The sequence below is a fragment of the Puma concolor genome, chromosome C2 (genome assembly GCF_028749965.1).
Source record: "Puma concolor isolate L17-30 chromosome C2, mPumCon1.1.hap2, whole genome shotgun sequence".
In the NCBI taxonomy this organism is placed as follows: domain Eukaryota; kingdom Metazoa; phylum Chordata; class Mammalia; order Carnivora; family Felidae; genus Puma; species Puma concolor.
The window spans coordinates 94,659,410-94,677,127 of NC_141675.1; the positions used below are offsets into that span (position 1 = coordinate 94,659,410).

The following is a 17,718-nucleotide window of genomic DNA, read 5'->3' on the forward strand; positions in this document are numbered from 1 at the left end:
CTTTCCCCACAGGTTATCCAGCTTTCACCTGGTTTTGCTAGCCCACAATCAACAGACAGATTCCTTATCTGAGTGGAGAACATTTGTGGAGTCTGAGCACATGCACGTTTTATGGACAACTAAAGGAACTAAATAAAACTCTGAAGTTCTTAGGAGATTTTTTAAAAAGTATAATTATTAGAAATGACATTCAGGTATTAAAAAAAAAGTAGGATTTGTGCTTGATTGTACAAACAGAAACTTAATTCATTGTAATGCAATCACATAATTACACCGAGTCAGCAGTTAAACAGTATAAAGAATCAATTCTTTAATGTTGAAATAGAAATTAAACAACAGGTTCAGCTTACAAAAATAGTAGATGATCATCTCAGTTATGAATGCTGGGCAGGTCCTCTCATACCAGACTATATTAAGGCCTTTTGCATTTAAATACCAGTTCTACTGGTTACACATTCCATGCAATGTGGATACTCTTCAGGGGATAAAGGTAATGAGGAAGTGTGATTCTGCCTCTCCCATAGGTATGCACATAGTAGTATAACATGTTTGAATTTTGCTGTAGGTTAAAAATCAGAAGAGAGGTATCCCTAGGATTAGATTAAATCACATCCACTAATGGCAGAAAGTAACAGGCGGGGTCAAATAGGAAAATAGTAAAAATATGTTGGAGGTATTAAGAAACAAGAAAAAAGAGATTACAATAATCACCTTCCATGAAGAGAGAAAAAAAGTGCTGCTAAAAATTATTTTCCACACATTTTCTGATTGAAAATTTTATACACAGTTTGGAGACATGATTGATTTGTATGCTTTATGAGAACTACATATAAATTGCTAATATTCTTTTTTTTGATCTTCTTTGGGATTTGTGAACTTGTTATTATGCAGTGCTTTAGAGGAATGAGTATTGAAATATCAATGCATGGATAAGTATTACATGTATATATTTTGCATGATTAGCCTGAGGTATCTGTAACTTATGTGAATTTTTGAAGTGGATAGCTTATAGATTTTACTTAAAAATTAAGAACATATTTAGGCAGAATCACTACCAATGACCATTCAAAATCATTTTTCAGAGTGAGAAACAGAACATAGTGTTGATACTGAGGGTTGTAAACAATGTTGAGGAGAAATTCATTCTTTGTAGGTTTCACATTTGTCTCTGTTTTCTATCATTTCCTGTACCTGAGGAGAATGAAAAAGAATTTTTTTCTACTTGCAATTTTGGACAACTTGGAATTACTGTTATCTTGTGATGTTAAAATACATAGAAATTTAAACTACAAAAGTCCTTCTACTGACCAAGACAAATAATTTAGACTTTGATAAATCAAGAATACCTGTTGCAATTTCTAGGGGAACTAATAAAATATTAAAAAGAATTATTATGACAGTGACTCTATTCTGTTTGATACTGTAATTATAGGTACATATCATATACATTTGCCAAAACCTATAGAATTCACAACACAAAGAGAGAATCCTAACATAAACCACGGACTTCAGTTAATAATAATGTATCAGTATTGGCTCATCACTATAAGAAGTGTAGCACACTAATTCAAGTTATCAATAATAGGGAAAATTAGAGGTAGAAAATTGGGAAAGGAGAAGGGAGTAAATGAGAACTCACTGTACTTTCTTAATTTTTTTTCTAATGTTTATCTATTATTGAGAGACAGAGAGAGACAGTGCATGAGCAGGGGAGAGGCAGAGAGAGGAGGAGACACAGAATCCGAAGCAGGCTCCAGGCTCTGAGCCATCAGCACAGAGCCCAGCGCGGGGCTCAAACTCACAAACTGCAAGATCATGACCTGAGCCGAAGTCAGATGCTCAACCGATAGAGCCACCCAGGCACCCCAAGAACTCACTGTACTTTCTGATCATTTTTTCTGCAAACCTAAAAACTGCTCTAAAAATATAAAGTCCATTAATTTTTTGAAATCATCCTAATGGGCAACAAAAAAATTTAAGAGTGTATAACTTCTAAACTAATAGAAAAAAATAGAGTGATAAAAGAAGGCAAAAGTAGAGGAAAAGAAATAGAACAGGTAGAACTAATAGACAGCATATGGTTGGACAATAGATGTAAATCCACATGTATTTTTAATAACATCAAATATATGTGAGCTAAATTAAAAGCTTGTCAGATTTAAATAATGATAAAAATTTAAAAAGCATCTAAAACTTAAGGACAGTCAGTTAAAAGTAATAAGGATGGAAAAATCCATGTCATTTAAACATTGACTCTGAGCCAAGAAGTCAAAGTTCATTATATCTCTTAATGAAAGGTAGTTCAATTTACCGAAAGATATAAGAATTCTAATTCATATGTATCTCATAACATAATCTTAAGTACATACAAACAGCATAAATAAACAGAACTATAGGAGACAGGCAAATCGACAGTCATATTGGAAGACATGAACAACATATTTAGCAAACTTGGTCAAATCGATATATTTAAAACACTTCCTAATAATTTCAGAATAAGTTTTTTTCAATTCTAAGTAATTCATTAAAAGTTAAACATATGTTGCATCATAAAGCCAACCAATACATTTCAAATATTTGAAATCTTGTTTTATGTGTGAAGTGCAATTGGCTTAGAAGTCATTAGTCAAAGGGAAATTAGAAAATCCAATATTTAATAATTTATATAAATAATGTCTCTAACCCCATGAGTTGAAGAAGAAACATAATGAAAATTAGAAACTATTTTGAAGTAAATAAGTGAAAATACCACGTAGTTAAACTTATGTGATAAAACCTTAAATGCATATGTTTTATACAAAAAAGTAAGATCTGCTTCCTATATGCAAGAGTAAGCACTCAAAAATGAATCCTGCAGGGGCAACTAGTGGCTCAGTCAGTTAAGCACCCGACTCTTGATTTCAGCTCAGTTCACGGTCTCACACTTCATGAGATCGAGCCCTGTGTCGGGCTCTGAGCTCACAGCATGGAGCCTGCTTGTGATTCTCTCTCTTCTAGTCTCTGCTCCTCCCCCACTCACACTCTCTGTCTCTCTTTCAAAATAAATAAACTTAAAAAAAATGAATCCTGCAAATAACAGCTATGTACTATGAATTAAAATCAATTAATGTGATACACCATATTCACAACATAAAGGATAAAAATCACATGATTGTGTTAATAGATCCAGAAAAGGCATTTGACAAAATTTAGCACCCTCTCATGACAAAAACTTTAAGAAAGCAGGAATAGAAGGAAGTTACCTCAACATAATAAAGGCCATCTATGAAAGGCCCATAGCCAACATCATACTTAGTGGTGATAAAATCTTTTCCTCTAAGATCAGGAGCGAGGCAAAAATACCCACTCTTACCACTTGAACGTAGTACTGGAAGTCATAGTCTGAGCAATTAGGCAAGACAAAGAAATAAAAGGCAACCAAATCAAAAAGGAAGAAATCATCTTTTCCACTTAAAATGGGTTGTATATTCTAGGTTTTCTGTAGGTAGAATTATTTTATTTTATTTCTAAGTGTTTATTTTGAGAGAGCACATATGAGTGAGTTGAGGGGGGGGGGTGCAGTAGAGAGAGTGGGAGAGAGAGAGAGAATCCCAAGCAGGCTCAGCACTGTCAGTGCAGAACCCAACATGAGGTTGGTTCTCACAAACCATATGATCATGACCTGAGCTAATATCAAGAGTTGGACACTTAACCAACTGAGCCACCCAAGCATCCAGGTAAGTAGAATAATTTTAGGTTGTAGTCTATTATGAATACTATATTGTGTAGACTGAGTTCCACCATATTCTTCTGATAAATGTTGAAGTAGAAAAAAAGAATTCTAAAATTCTTATAGAACCACAAAAGACCTTGAATAGCCAAATTAAACTGGAGAAAAAAGAACAAAGATGGAGGCATCACACTTCTTTATTCCAAAATATATTACAAAGCTATAGTAATCAAAACAATATGGTACAGTATAAACACAGATATATAGGTCAGTAGAAAACAGAATAGAGATCCCAGAAATAACTCCATACATATACAGTCAACTGATCTTCAACAGGGTGCCAAAGATACACAAGAGGGAAAGGAAGCTTTTTGCAACAAATGGTGCTGGGAAAACAGGAAAGAATGAAATTGGATCCTTAATAAAAATCATCAAAATGGGTTAAAGACTTACACATAAGATCTGAAACTGTAAGATTCCCAGAAAATAACATAGAGGGAAAACTTCATGACGTTGGTCTTGGCAATTATTTCATGGATATGACACCCAAAGCACATGCAACAAAATTAAATAGGTGGGACTACACCAAATTAAAATTCTTCCACATAGTAAAAGAAACAATCAATCTCCCACCTACAGAATGGGAGAAAATATTTGCAAACCATATAGGGAGTTTATTTCCCAAATATATATTGTAATTCCTACCATTCAATAGTAAAACAAACAAACAAACAAAAAACCCTAATAACCTACTTTAAAAATTTTTTTTTCAACGTTTTTATTTATTTTTGGGACAGAGAGAGACAGAGCATGAACGGGGGAGGGACAGAGAGAGAGGGAGACACAGAATCGGAAATAGGCTCCAGGCTCTGAGCCATCAGCCCAGAGCCTGACGCGGGGCTCGAACTCACGGACCGTGAGATTGTGACCTGGCTGAAGCCGGACGCTTAACCGACTGCGCCACCCAGGCGCCCCTAATAACCTACTTTAAAAATGGACCCAGGACTTCAGTGGACATCTCTGCAAAGAAGACATACAAATGACCAACAGGTATATGAAAAAATGCTCAATGTCACTAATCATCAGGGAAATGCAAATCAACAACCACCATGAGACATTATTGCACACTAGTTGGGATAACTATTACCAAAACAACAAAGACAATAAATGTGGAGAAATTGGAGCCTTTCCTGCTATTGGTGGAATGCAAAAATTGTGTAGCCACTATGGAAAACAGTATGGAGATTCCTCAAAAAATTAAAAATAGAACTACCACTTCTGGGATTGCTCTATTTATCCAACAGAATTGAAATCAGGATCTTGAAGAGATATGATCATTGGAGCACTGTTTTCATAATAGCCAAGATGTGTAAATAATATAAATGTCAATCAACAGATAAATGGATAAAGACAATGTGGTACATACACGTAATAAAATTCTAGTCAGTCTCAAAAAAGAAGAAAATTCTGCAATATGTGACAACATGGATGAATGAGGACATTATGCTAATTAAAATAACCCACTTACAGAAAGACAAATACTGCATCATTCCACTACATGAGGTATCTAAAGTGCAAAGTCATAGAATCAAAGAGGGAATGATGGTTGTCAGGAGCTTGGGGCAGGGGAAAATGGGGAGTTACTAATTAATGGGCATAAAGTTTCAGTTAAGCAAGAGGAATAAACTGTAGAGATTTCCTATACAAAATTATACCTATGGTCAACAATAATGTGTGGTACACTTAATAATTTGTTAAGAGGGTAGATCTCATGTTAAAAGTCATTACCACATAAAAATTTTATTTTTTTTGGAAAACAAATGGAAAAGACAATCAACAGATGCCAACTCCAAGATGATCCAATGTTGAAGTTATCAGATAAATGTTTTTAAAGCACCTATTATAACTGTGTTCAGTTAAGTAAAGTCAAACATACTGGAAATCAAAGAAAATATAAAATATCACAGAAAATAAATACAAAATAAAGAAAACTGAAAAGATATTTTAGAACTGAAAAATAAAAAATTCACTGGATGGGCTTAAGAGCAGAATATAGATGACAGAAGAGCCAGTGAACTTGAAAATGGAGCCAAGGAGTTATTTGATCTGGAGAGCAAGAAAAGTTAAAAGAAATGAGCAGAATTTAGGGATCTGTGGGATAATATTAAAAGGTCTAATATAAGGTTAATTTGAGTATCAAAAAGAGAAGAGGAAAAGAGACAGAGTATGGGGCAGGAAAATACCTGCCCGAGCCAACTTCCAAAACTTGGTGAAAGGTGTAAATTTATAAGATTTAAGCAGCTCAGGGGTGCCTGGGTGGCTCCGTCAGTTAAGCATCCAACTCTTCGTTTCAGCTCAGGTCATAGTCTTGTGATTCATGAATTCGAGCCCCACATCGGGCTCTGCACTGGTAATGTGGAGCCTGCTTGGGATTCTGTGTCTCCTTCTCTCCCTGTCTCTCCCTGGCTTGTGCTGTCCGTCTCTCACTTTCTCTCTCTCTCTCTCTCTCTCTCTCTCTCAATAAATAAATTTAAAAACACCTTAAAAAAAAGATTCAAGCAGCTGAGCTAACTCCCAGAATTATGAATTCCAATGAACATCATGATAAAACCTCTGGAAACTGAAGAAAATGACAAGATTGTGAAGGCAGCCAGAGAAAAATGGGACACTATATACAGGGGAACAACAATTTGGACGACTGTGGATTTCTCCTCTGAAACTATGAAGGCCAGAAAGTGATGAAACTACATTTTTAAGAGCTGGACAAGTCAATTCAGAATTCTATATCCAGCAAAAATGTTCTACAAGAATGTGTGATAGATTTTCAGATAAAGGAAAACCAAGAGTGTTCTCTGCCAGCAGCAAGCAAAAGAGGCTGAAAGAAGTTTTTCAGGTTGAAATGAAATAATTTCAGAGAGAAACATGGAAATTCACAAATGAATGAAAAACATTAGAAATAGCAATTATCTGGATAAATGTAAAAGATTACTTTTTTTCTCCCTCTCTCTATGTGTATACATATATACACACACATATATGTATGTGTGTGTGTGTGCGTGTGTGTGTGTGTGTGTGTGTGTGTGTGTGTGTGTGTGTGTATACTGTGAAAGGTTAGGGATATATATTGTAATTCCTAGAGCGATCACTAAAAAATAATAGGAGGTATAGCTAAAGCCAATACATAAATTAAAGTAGAATACTAAATATATTCAAATAATCCAAGAGAAGGCAATAAAAGAGGAACAGAAGAATAAGACATAAAAAGAAAACAAATAAAATGAGAGCTCTAAATTCAACCATATTGATAATTAGGTTAAACACTGATGGTTTAAACCAGGAGGTGGCAAACTTTTTCTGAAAAGAGCTGAATAATACACATTTTAGCATTGCAGTAGACAAAATATCTGTTGCTGCTGCTGAATTCACCTCCCCCTTCCCCTTCTTTCATTTACTTCTCTTCTCTTTTTCTTCTTCCCCTCTTCTCCTCCTTCTTCAACTACTTTATTTAAAAAAATTAAAAAATTTTTTTTGAATGTTTATTTTTGAGAGAGAGAGAGAGAGAGAGAATGAGTGGGGGAGGGGCAGAGAGAGAGGGAGACACAGAATCTGAAGCAGGCTCCAGGCTCTGAGCTGTCAGCACAGAGCCCGACACGGGGTTTGAACTCACAAACTGTGAGATCATGACCAGAGCCGAAGTCGGATGCTCAACCAACTGAGCCACCCAGGCGCCCCATTTGAAAATATTTTTTTAACATTTATTCATTTTTGAGAGACAGAGAGAGACAGACTGTGAGCAGGGGAGGGGCAGACAGAGAGAGGGAGACACAGAGTCCAAAGCAGGCTCTAGGCTCTGAGTTGTCAGCACAGAGCCCAACGTGGGACTCAAACTCACGAATGGAGAGACCATGACCTGAGGTGAAGTCGGACGCTTAACCAACTGAGCCACCCAGATGCCCCAATTTAACCACTTTAAAAGGGCAAATTCTTTCGTAGCTTTTGGGCCACTTAAAAACAGGTAGCCCACAGTTTGCCTACCCTTGTTCTAAATGGTTCAGTTAAAAAGTAGAGATTATCATAAAAGATAAGAAAGACCCAACTATGCAGTACTTACAAGAGACATAATTTAAATATAAAGCATTGTTAGGTTGCAAGTAAATGGATGAAAAAATATATACCAAGTAAACTGTAAGGCTGGGCTGGCTATATTAATATGAGGGGAAATAAACTTCAATAAATAAACTTTAAGGCAAAGAATATAACCAAGGAGAAAGATAGACATTTCATAATGATAAAAGAGTCAGTTAATCAGAAAGACATAATAATCATAAATGTGCATGTACCTTACAGTTTTCAGAAAATTTCCTGGCCTTAGTGTGTAGGAAAAGAGAACCCAACAGGAATCCTGCAGACCCTTGAGTTGAGATGATGGAGCTGAAATCCTAGGGAAATCAAGACAGTTATGGTCACAGGGCAGAGTGCCAGAGAGGAGAGAATGGTACAGAAAGAACTCTGGAAATCTGCAGAAGGTCCCCTTCCAGTAATCCCTTGCATATAGATTAGTGCATATATATGAGAAAACTACCAGAGGCCATGGAAAGAACCAAGCCAGGAATAGTGCCTATTACCACCAGTCAAACTAGGAAACCTCATGATTCATGGGGCATTGGGTGAAATACTCAAAAGGGTCTTGTCTCAGTAGTGGGGACTAATTAGCCCTAGACTGAAAACTGATCTGCTCCACTCTAAAAAAAAATCTTAAAAGCAAAATCTGAAAAGACCAAGCTTTTTCCAAGTTAATTAGCTAGGCCCCAAAATAAAGTCCAAGAACATTTACAGGAAAACAAAAACAAAAATCCAGCACCCAGAAAGGCAAAATTCATAATTATCTTACACCAATCAAAAATTACCAGGCATATACCTACAACTAATACAATATCATGTGTCAATTATATCTCAATAAAAAAATTGCTAGGCATATAAAGAAGCAGGAAAATAAAAACAGTTATCATAACTGCATTCTCTGTTTAAAAAGTAAAGTAGAGGGGCGCCTAGCTGGCTCAGTCAGTTGAGTGTCCAAATTTGGCTCAGGTCATGATCTCACGGCTTGTGAGTTTGAGCCCTGCGTCAGGCTCTGTGTTGACAGTTTAGAGCATGGAGCCTTCTTCAGATTCTGTGTCTATCTCTCTGCCCTTCCCCCTTGTGCTCTTTCTCTGTCTTTCTCTCTCAAAATAAATAAACATTAAAAAAAAAAAAGTAAAGTAGAGATATCAACACTCTAGAAAAGACACCAACTAAACTCCTAGGGATGAAACTACAAAACTTATAATGTATGTAGTGAAAAATACACTGGCATTTTATTATTAATGGTACTTTAGACACTGCAGAAGATTAGTAAACCTGAAGACACAGTGATAGAAAGTATCTAAAATGACACAAAGGGAAAAATTTTTTAATAAACAGAGAATGAACTTCAAATGACCCATTATATGTATAATTGGAGTTCCTAGAGGACGAGGCAGGGACAGAAAAATGTTTGAAGAAATAGTGGCTGAAAATTTTCCAAATAGAATGAAAACCATGAGTCCACAATTCCTAAAAGTTCAAAGGACCACAGCACAAGACACATGAAGAAAACTGCAACAATGTCACTTTAAATGAGAGTATAAACTGATCAGAGTACTTTGGTGAACCTTTTGGCAGCCATCTTTTAAAGCTGAACTTATTTCAATACCCTAGGAATTAGTAGTCCCATTTCTAGGTATGAACCCAGTAGAAATGAATGTACATGTGCACCAAGAAATAAGTACACAAATGTTCACTGCAGCATTGTTCATCACAACCAAAACTCTAACTCAGAATAGAAACTACAGAAATGAGGGGCGCCTGGGTGGCTCAGTCGGTTAAGTGGCCGACTTCGGCTCAGGTCATGATCTCGCGGTCCGTGAGTTTGATCCCCACGTCGGGCTCTGTGCTGATAGCTCAGAGTCTGGAGCCTGCTTCTGTTTCTGTGTCTCCCTCTCTCTCTCTGCCCCTCCCCCATTTGCGCTCTGTCTCTCTCTGCCTTTCAAAACTGAATAAATGTTAAAAAAATAAAAAAAAAGAAACTACAGAAATGAAAAGGAATGAATATGCATAAGATGAATGAATCTCATAAACATACTGTTGATCAAAAGAAGCCAGCCACCAAATAGTACATAATATTTAATTTCATTTACACAAAAATCTAAAAAAGCCAAACTAATCTAGAAGTCAGAATAGTGGTTATTTTATAGAAGAGAAAGGGTAGTGATTAGACTCAGGTGCCACGTGGGATTCTGAGGAGCTGGTGACGTTCTATCTCTCGACTTGACTGGTGGTTTCATGGGTTTAGCTAATTAGAGATAATTAGTCAAGATGTACAGTTTTGATCTGTGTAATTTTCTGCACGTATGCTTGAAAAGTTTTTTAAATGAAAATAGATATAATTTACTACATTACCAAAGTGAGGGAGAAAAATCACGCAGTCATCACAATAGATATAGAAAAATAATTTGATAAAACTTAATGATTCATGATGAAAAACTCTCAGAAAACAGACTAGATGAGAACTTCCTTAATATGATTAATAGTATCTATAAAACGGAGCAAACATCATACTTAATAGTTAAAAAGGGAAAACTTTTTTAAAACAAGATCAAGAGCAAGCAAGGCGAACCACTGTACCTACTTCAATTCAATACTAATTCTACTGGAGATCCCTAACTAGTGTACTATATCACTCAGTGTCCCGACAGGAAATAGATGGCACATTCAAAATAGAAGAATTAGGGGCGCCTGGGTGCCTCAGTCAGTTGAGCATCTGACTTCGGCCCAGGTCTTGATCTCATGGCTTGTGAGTTTGAGCCCTGCGTCGGGCTCTGTGCTGGCAGCTCAGCCTGGAGCCTGCTTCAGATTCTGTGTCTCCCTCCCTCTCTGATCCTCCCCTGCTCACGCTCTGTCTCGCTCTCTCTCTCTCAAAAAGGTAAATAAACATTGAAAAAAAAAGAAGAATTCAATGAAGATTCATCCAGAAAGCGTTTATTTAAAAGAATTAGGCATAGGGGAGTCACAGGAGATAACACAATAACCCAAAACCAGTAAAAGTGGAGCTAACCTCTTAACCTCGAAGGTCAGAAGAGAGGACATTACTGGAATTCAGAAACAAAGAATCATGTAAAAAGATGCCTTGAGAGGGGCGCCTGGGTGGCGCAGTCGGTTAAGCGTCCGACTTCAGCCAGGTCACGATCTCGCGGTCCGTGAGTTCGAGCCCCGCGTCGGGCTCTGGGCTGATGGCTTAGAGCCTGGAGCCTGTTTCTGATTCTGTGTCTCCCTCTCTCTCTGCCCCTCGCCAGTTCATGCTCTGTCTCTCTCTGTCCCAAAAATAAACAAACGTTGAAAAAAAAAAATTAAAAAAAAAAAAGAAAAAGATGCCTTGAGAGGAGCAGTGACCTCCAGACAACTCAAGACAAATCATAAGGGAAAAGGCCAGGGAAATAAACCTGATTTCACCTTCTTTCCTGCTTCCAGTCTTCCTCTAGGTTTCCCATTGGGTTAACCCAGCCGGAAGTCAGAAGGAATGAGAGCCTGTTGATCTAGTCCATATGGATTAGCTGCTTTGTACAACAGAAAGGAGAAAAAGGTAGATCTGAAGGGACAAAGAGAAGATACATAATACATGCAGTAAGACAAGGAGAAAAAAAGGATAAAGATTGGAAAGATCAAATAAAACTGTCACTATTTGTAAATGATATGACTATACATGGAAACACCCAAAGTATCTACAAATACATGTTTAGAATTAATAAGTTGAGTTTAGAAAGGTTGCTGGATATAAGATCAACCAAAAAATTGGCTGTATATCTATATGCCAGGAATTAGAACATGAAATTTTTAAAAAATTCTATTTCCAATAACATCAAAATTATAAAATACCTACAAATAAGTCTATCAAAAATATATAAAACCTTTGTGCAAAGAATAAATATACTGAGACAAATTAAAGACATAAATAAATGGAGAGGATAAAGGACTGGAAACACTCATCATGTCAAGCTATTCCTTCTTCTCCAATTGATCTACAGATTCAATGAAACCCTAGTAAAAATCCCCCCAGTGTGTGCTTCTGATTGTGTATGTGTGTATGACTTGAGAAATAATTGTAAATATTGATATGGGAATGGACAGGCCTAAGAATATCCAAGATATTTTTAAAGAAAAATAAGATATGAGGACTTGTTCTGACAGACATTATGACTTATTTTAAGGCATATGAATTAAGACAATCTTGTATGGAGCAAAGATAGACAAATATACCATCAGAATCAAATAAAAAGCAGTATGGGACATATGGTCTTTTACATAAAAGGTGCTGGGTCAACTGGATGTCTGCTTAGAACAGAAAATGAAACTTGACCCCTCCTCATAGCCTACACAAAATCAATCCCAAATTGACTGGAGATCAATGTCAAAGACAAAATAAACAAAATTTAACTCCTCCACCCTGCCAAAGAAATTCCACAAACTTCTGAGATAATATAAGGGGCTACGGTCAGGAGTTTGGACTAAGGAGACACTTCTAAAACAGGACAGCAGAAGTGATAATCATAAATTTAAAAGGTTGTTAAGGTTGACTATATCAAAATTAAGAATTTCTGTTTATCAAAGGATACCTTTAGGAGATAAAAAGGGAAGGCATAAAGTGGGAGAAGAAACATGCAACAAACACAACAAAGGGTGTATGATTTTCTAGAATACATATAAAACTGTTTTAAATGAGTAAGAAAAAGACAAAAAATGCCATAGAGAAAGAAGTTATTTCCAAATGGCCAATAGACAAATGACAAGGTATGCAACCGCCTTAGTAATCAGGAAAAAGCAGATCAAAGTTGCAGTGATTACTATTTACCCATCAAAACAGCTAGCGCTAAAAAGACATTAGCATTCAACGCTTTAAAAGTGCTCCCTTCATGGGGTACCTGGGTGGCTCAGTCGGTTGAGCCTCTGACTTCAGCTCAGGTCATGATCTCACAGTTTGTGGGTTCAAGCCCTGCATCAGGCTTTGTGCTGACTGCTTGCTCACAGCTTGGAGCCTGCTTCAGATTCTGTGTCTCCTTGTCTCTCTGCCCCTCCCCCACTCACGCTTTGTCTCACTCTGTTTCTCAAAAATAAATAAATGTAAAAAATTTTTTTTTAAGTTCTCCCTTCATGATAATCTAGTGAGTTGTACATGTCTTGTTTTGTACATGTGTATGTGTGCTATCTTTATTGTAATAAATAGAATTAAAACATTGTTCTTTTTCTCCTGTTCCATACCTGGTACAGCATAAAACTCAGGGGGTCCTCTGGCTTTTCATAGACTAAGTTTTCAGTGATCTGCTGAGAAAGAGCATGAGGCATGGCATTATGGTTCTGAACTAAAGTAATGTGGTTAGGTTATATGTGAAGAAATCTCATGCACTGACCTAGTGTGCACCATAGCCTTTTAAAGAAATTCATGTATCTCTACAAAGTGACAAATTACTTTCTTACTACTCATAAAATCAGGCAAATTATGGTAAAATTTAGAGGAATAAAAATTTAGCAATAATAGCAATGGATACTTTTCTAGTTCCAAGATCAAACAGGTACTGAGACAGTTCTGGACAAAGTTTTTGTTTTGAGAATTCTGATTTTGCTAGACTGAGAAATTAGTGAATTAATCCCTTTATTTAAAAGAAAAGCCTTTTGAATAAATTAAAAACACTATATATCTTTACATAGAAATTCCCTGTGAGCCATCTGATTCTAAAAGGTGAAAAAGATATTTAGTGTTTGTAATGATAAACGAGAAAACATATACAAAACTTCAGAAATTCACTTCCATACTTTGTTCTTGTTTAATAACCCAAAACATCAGAATAAAGTATAAGCAGAATTCTCATTTGCAGGGAATAACAGTGGGGCAAGTTCCAGGTATAAAATACTTAACATCCGTTAAATGCACCATGCCAATTATGTATTTCATATATGTTTCTATTGAGCACATATTTGATAACTAATTTTTCTTACAATAACGTTGCATTCGCAAGTATTATTTTTCCTTGGCAGATGAAGAAAATTATAGAATAATTTGAATTGTACTTTCTTCAACAGCTTTCCTCCTTCAGTTTAATAATTAGTAGTTCTTTGATTAAAGCCAGAAAACCCAGCCATTAGCACTCTCCCACAAAAGGACATTTTAAGAAAGAAAAGGCATAGAGCAGGGTTAATGAAGTAAAATCACTCATCTCTGTTTTATATGGGGAAATTGAGATTCACTGTTTATTAATTTTCTCCAAATCACAAAGATGAGAAGTGGCAAAGTTAGGTTGAAGCTTTGGGCTAACAGATGGCATAATTTGTGCTCTTGCTTCCATACCCTACTTCTTTAAACTTAAGTTTCTCCAGTAAAGTGGATTTTTTTTTTCTAGTTTAAATGTTTTCATTTGAGATGGGCCAGTCTTACTTTCCACCTTTCTAACCACAAAGTTACTACACGTGCACATTTTAATATACACACATGTGCCTCGTTGGTTAATAATATTAACATAAAAATAAATATGTCAGGCAAACAAAAACAAAAACCCACCAAAACCCAAAAATGTTATAAATGTGATAATCTCTTATAATTCTATATTGGCCATGGAAATGTCATAGTTTAGAAGAGGCTCCAGCCCCATCTCTGGAGGTCAATAAGATTTGTAATTTCAAGAATTAAAAGCAACTTTTCACTACTTCTTTTCCCCCCCTAAAGAATGCAGGTTTTTAGATGGTCACAGGTTGGCATCTTTGGAAGTATTACATACCTGGCTGAAAAAGCTTTTTTTCTCTCAATTGCCAATATTTTGTCCTTTCTTCCCAGTCTGACTCAAACTTTAACCCTTGGCCATGTTTTTCCATAACAACTAACCTGCCTGATCTCTAATCCCTCTAAAGGGCTTTACATCATGGTAAGTAGCATTCTTTGGTGTTTACCATTTACTACTTTTGGTTGAATACATCTTAGTGCATTTACTGACTTCTCAATGAGATTATATCCCTTTTATAAACAAAGGCCATTCTTGTACCTCTAAAATCCAGGTCCAAGTTTGTTTTTTACATTGTAATTACTATAAAACTCGCTCTTAAAGAAAGGGATTGAGAGATTTACCTGGAATATTTGCAGAATGTGGTGTTTCTCCATGTATCGTAGTGCAACTTGATAAGGATCTTCGTATACGATAGGAGGGAATTGTCTCCTAGAAGTCTGACTGTATCCAAGAGGCCTCTTTCCTTCTTGGTATTCTGGAATATCATCCTGCAATAGAAATATACCCTCCACCCCCACCCCCAGAGAGTCTTTAATAAATGGAAAAGCCCCAGGAAGCTTTGTTGTTATTGTTGCTGTTTATCTTTGGAATCTGGTGTTCATGGAACCTGGACACCAGGAATTGGAGATAAGATACATTATGATGACAAACCTGGCTGATCCTCCTGACAATATAATGCACCTCAAGTCCTGGGAACTACCTAAGGTATCTCCAATCTACTTCAAATACTTTTCCCTTCACAAGGACCTCCAAGTGACTCCAAATTCCTTTTCTTTGGTAGAAGCCCAGAGAAGGGAAATGACTTAGCGCCCCACAGTAAGCAGCAGAACCAAGACTCATGAATCCTGGTTCACTGATCCTTCTTGAATGGTCTTCCAGTAGCAGAAGACGCAACCCATCTATTTCCCACCCTTCTCCTGCCCTTCCTGAATAAACCATGATGTGTAGGTTTATTCCTCATCTTTGATCCAACATGCACCCTCATCCTGTCCTGCCCCCATACCACCACACTAGGCCCCTGGCTTGGCCTCCAATTTCCCAGGTGGTATCAAATGCCCCTTTAACCTACAGGCTTGGTTTCTGTGGCTTTAGTTTTTTCTTGACCGATGGTATAGTCCAGCTTGGATGAGATACAGGGAAATCTCTGGGAATAGGCTTGGTCTTTTGCTTGGAAGTTACTGGTGAATCTGGTATTAAATGAGTCAAATGCTTGCAGATCAGTTACACTTTCTGTGTCAGTTTCAGTTGAAACTGGGGAACTGTCCTGGTCTATTCCTCTGGCCTCAAATTTGCAGGGTTCTACTCTGAATTCAGCTTCTTTGGACTCCTTATTGCCACCAGATTGGGTAAATATTCTGTCATCATACTGGCCAGGTGCTCCATAGTCAGCCAGATAGTCTTCTCTGGGGTAATTCTCTTCATCCATTAAGTGGTCAACCTTGTAATAGTCACTGGAGTCAGTCTTGTCCACTGTAAGGTGATCGGCGTTACTTTCAGCCTGGTCAGCAGTTTGCTGTTCAGCTAGTTCAATAGCTTCCTTGCATACTTCGTGGTGAGTCTTTATAGATGTTCTGGAGTCAACCTGGTTAGACGGTATATAGCCAATCGGTTCAGAAGTTCTTCGTTTAACCAGGCCACACAATCTGCTGTCCATCTGTTCAGAAGTTCTTTGCTCAGCTTGGCTGGACATTCTGTGGTCAATCTGTCCAGAGGCTCTTGGTTCAGATGAGACAGACAATCTATGGTTAATCTGTTCAGAAGTTCTTTGGTCAGACTGGTTAGACACCCTACTGTCAATCTGCTCAGAAGAACTTCCTTCAGTCTGGTTGGACATTCTGCAGTCATTCTGTCCATCAGCTCTTCCTTCAGCCTGGCTGGACCTTCTGCGTTCAATCTGTAGGGAAGTTCTTTGTTCACGCAGAAGAGACATCTGGCTGTCATGATGGGCTTGGCCAGATGTCTTCTCATACATTCTTTGGTCATCCTGATCAAATGCACCACCCTGAGCAACATCAGCTCGGTTGTATGTTCTGAGATCAGCCTGATCAGATGTTCGGCCACCAGTGGGTTCATATACTTTGTGGTCAGTCTGTCCAGACACTCTTTGGGCAGCCTGCTCAGCCCTTCTGTGATCATTCTGGTCATCTACCTCTTCTTCATGCTGGTTCTGCCAGTTGTCTTCCTGGTTGTCTGTCCTGCTGCCATCTGGGGACTTGGCTGTGCTTTCAGGTCCCAAGGACTCCGGAGGAGCCTCTTTGAGAGGTTCTTCCATCTTCTGCCCTGCTGGTCTAGGTTGCCAGACGCTTTGGGTCTGGCTGAGCTGGTCGCCTAGGTGACCTTCAGGGGCGTGCACGTCGCTGCTCGAGGGCTTTGTTTGGCCTCGGCGCACAGACTCTTCCGGGTGCGCGGGCGCCGCCCCTGCTCCGGTCTGGGCTGCCTCGGGCCCCCGGTGCCGAGTCCGCTGACTCGCCGTGCGGACACGAGCGCCGGGCGGACGCCTTCTCCTGAGAAGAGGTGATAACCACACGCGGCAGTCGCCACTGCCCAGCCGCTAAGCTCGGGGTTCTGAATCGGTGCCCCAGAGCGGTACCCGCAGCGTTCGAGTGGAGGTTCCCGGCGGCTGCGTGAAACCCGATCGCCCAGGTACCGCTCCTCTAGTCGCCGGCGACGTGTTAGCGGAGGAAGCGGCGGCCGATCGCGTGGGGGCAGCATACTTCCGGTTGCCGCCCAATCAGATCCACGCTTGGTCGGACGACCCTGGTCTTTTCGCAGGTGCTCCTGTACGGGGTCAGTGCTGGGCACTGTGCTAGCGAATGGTTCTGCTGAGTGCTCTTCGGCTTTAGGCTCTCGTTGGCGTTGTAGTGACGAGGCCAAATGTTGTGTTTTTTCCTGTTAAGTTCTTAAAACCATTTTTTAGTCCTGCCTGTACCAACAGTGCCCGTACCGTTTAGAGTGTACCAGGAAAGAGTTTTGTCCTTCTAACACCCGTGTTGGCAAAGTCAGATGGGTCTTTCCTCACAATACGCGTGTAGAGAGGAGAGGTTTGCTCTCTTCCCCACCTTCACCACCACGCACCTCTGGGCGTTCATTGCTGCAGGATCATCCTCTTCTTTGTCTCCAGGGACAGATGAGCAGCTGTTTTCCTCCCCTTTGGGAAGAGCTGTC

General features: G+C 38.4%; 1 protein-coding gene across 4 annotated transcripts; it reads right to left on the reverse strand.

Annotated features, from left to right (window-relative positions):
• Window positions 1-285: 285 nt before the first annotated feature.
• On the reverse strand, window positions 286-17,200 carry TEX55 (testis expressed 55). 4 transcript variants are annotated; one of them, XM_086675365.1, is made up of 4 exons: window positions 15,623-17,199; window positions 14,895-15,041; window positions 13,040-13,102; window positions 286-1,191 (listed from the first exon to the last, which is right to left on the reverse strand). In XM_086675365.1, exons 1-4 carry the CDS (start codon window positions 16,823-16,825, stop codon window positions 1,141-1,143), a joined length of 1,464 nt encoding a protein of 487 aa, XP_086531491.1. In that variant the 5' UTR covers window positions 16,826-17,199; the 3' UTR covers window positions 286-1,140. The 4 variants fall into 4 exon arrangements, with proteins under 4 accessions (XP_086531491.1, XP_086531490.1, XP_086531489.1 ...); XM_086675364.1 differs by having other exon boundaries at window positions 13,040-13,099; window positions 14,895-15,059; window positions 15,623-17,198; XM_086675363.1 differs by having other exon boundaries at window positions 14,895-15,059; window positions 15,623-17,198.
• Window positions 17,201-17,718: the final 518 nt, after the last annotated feature.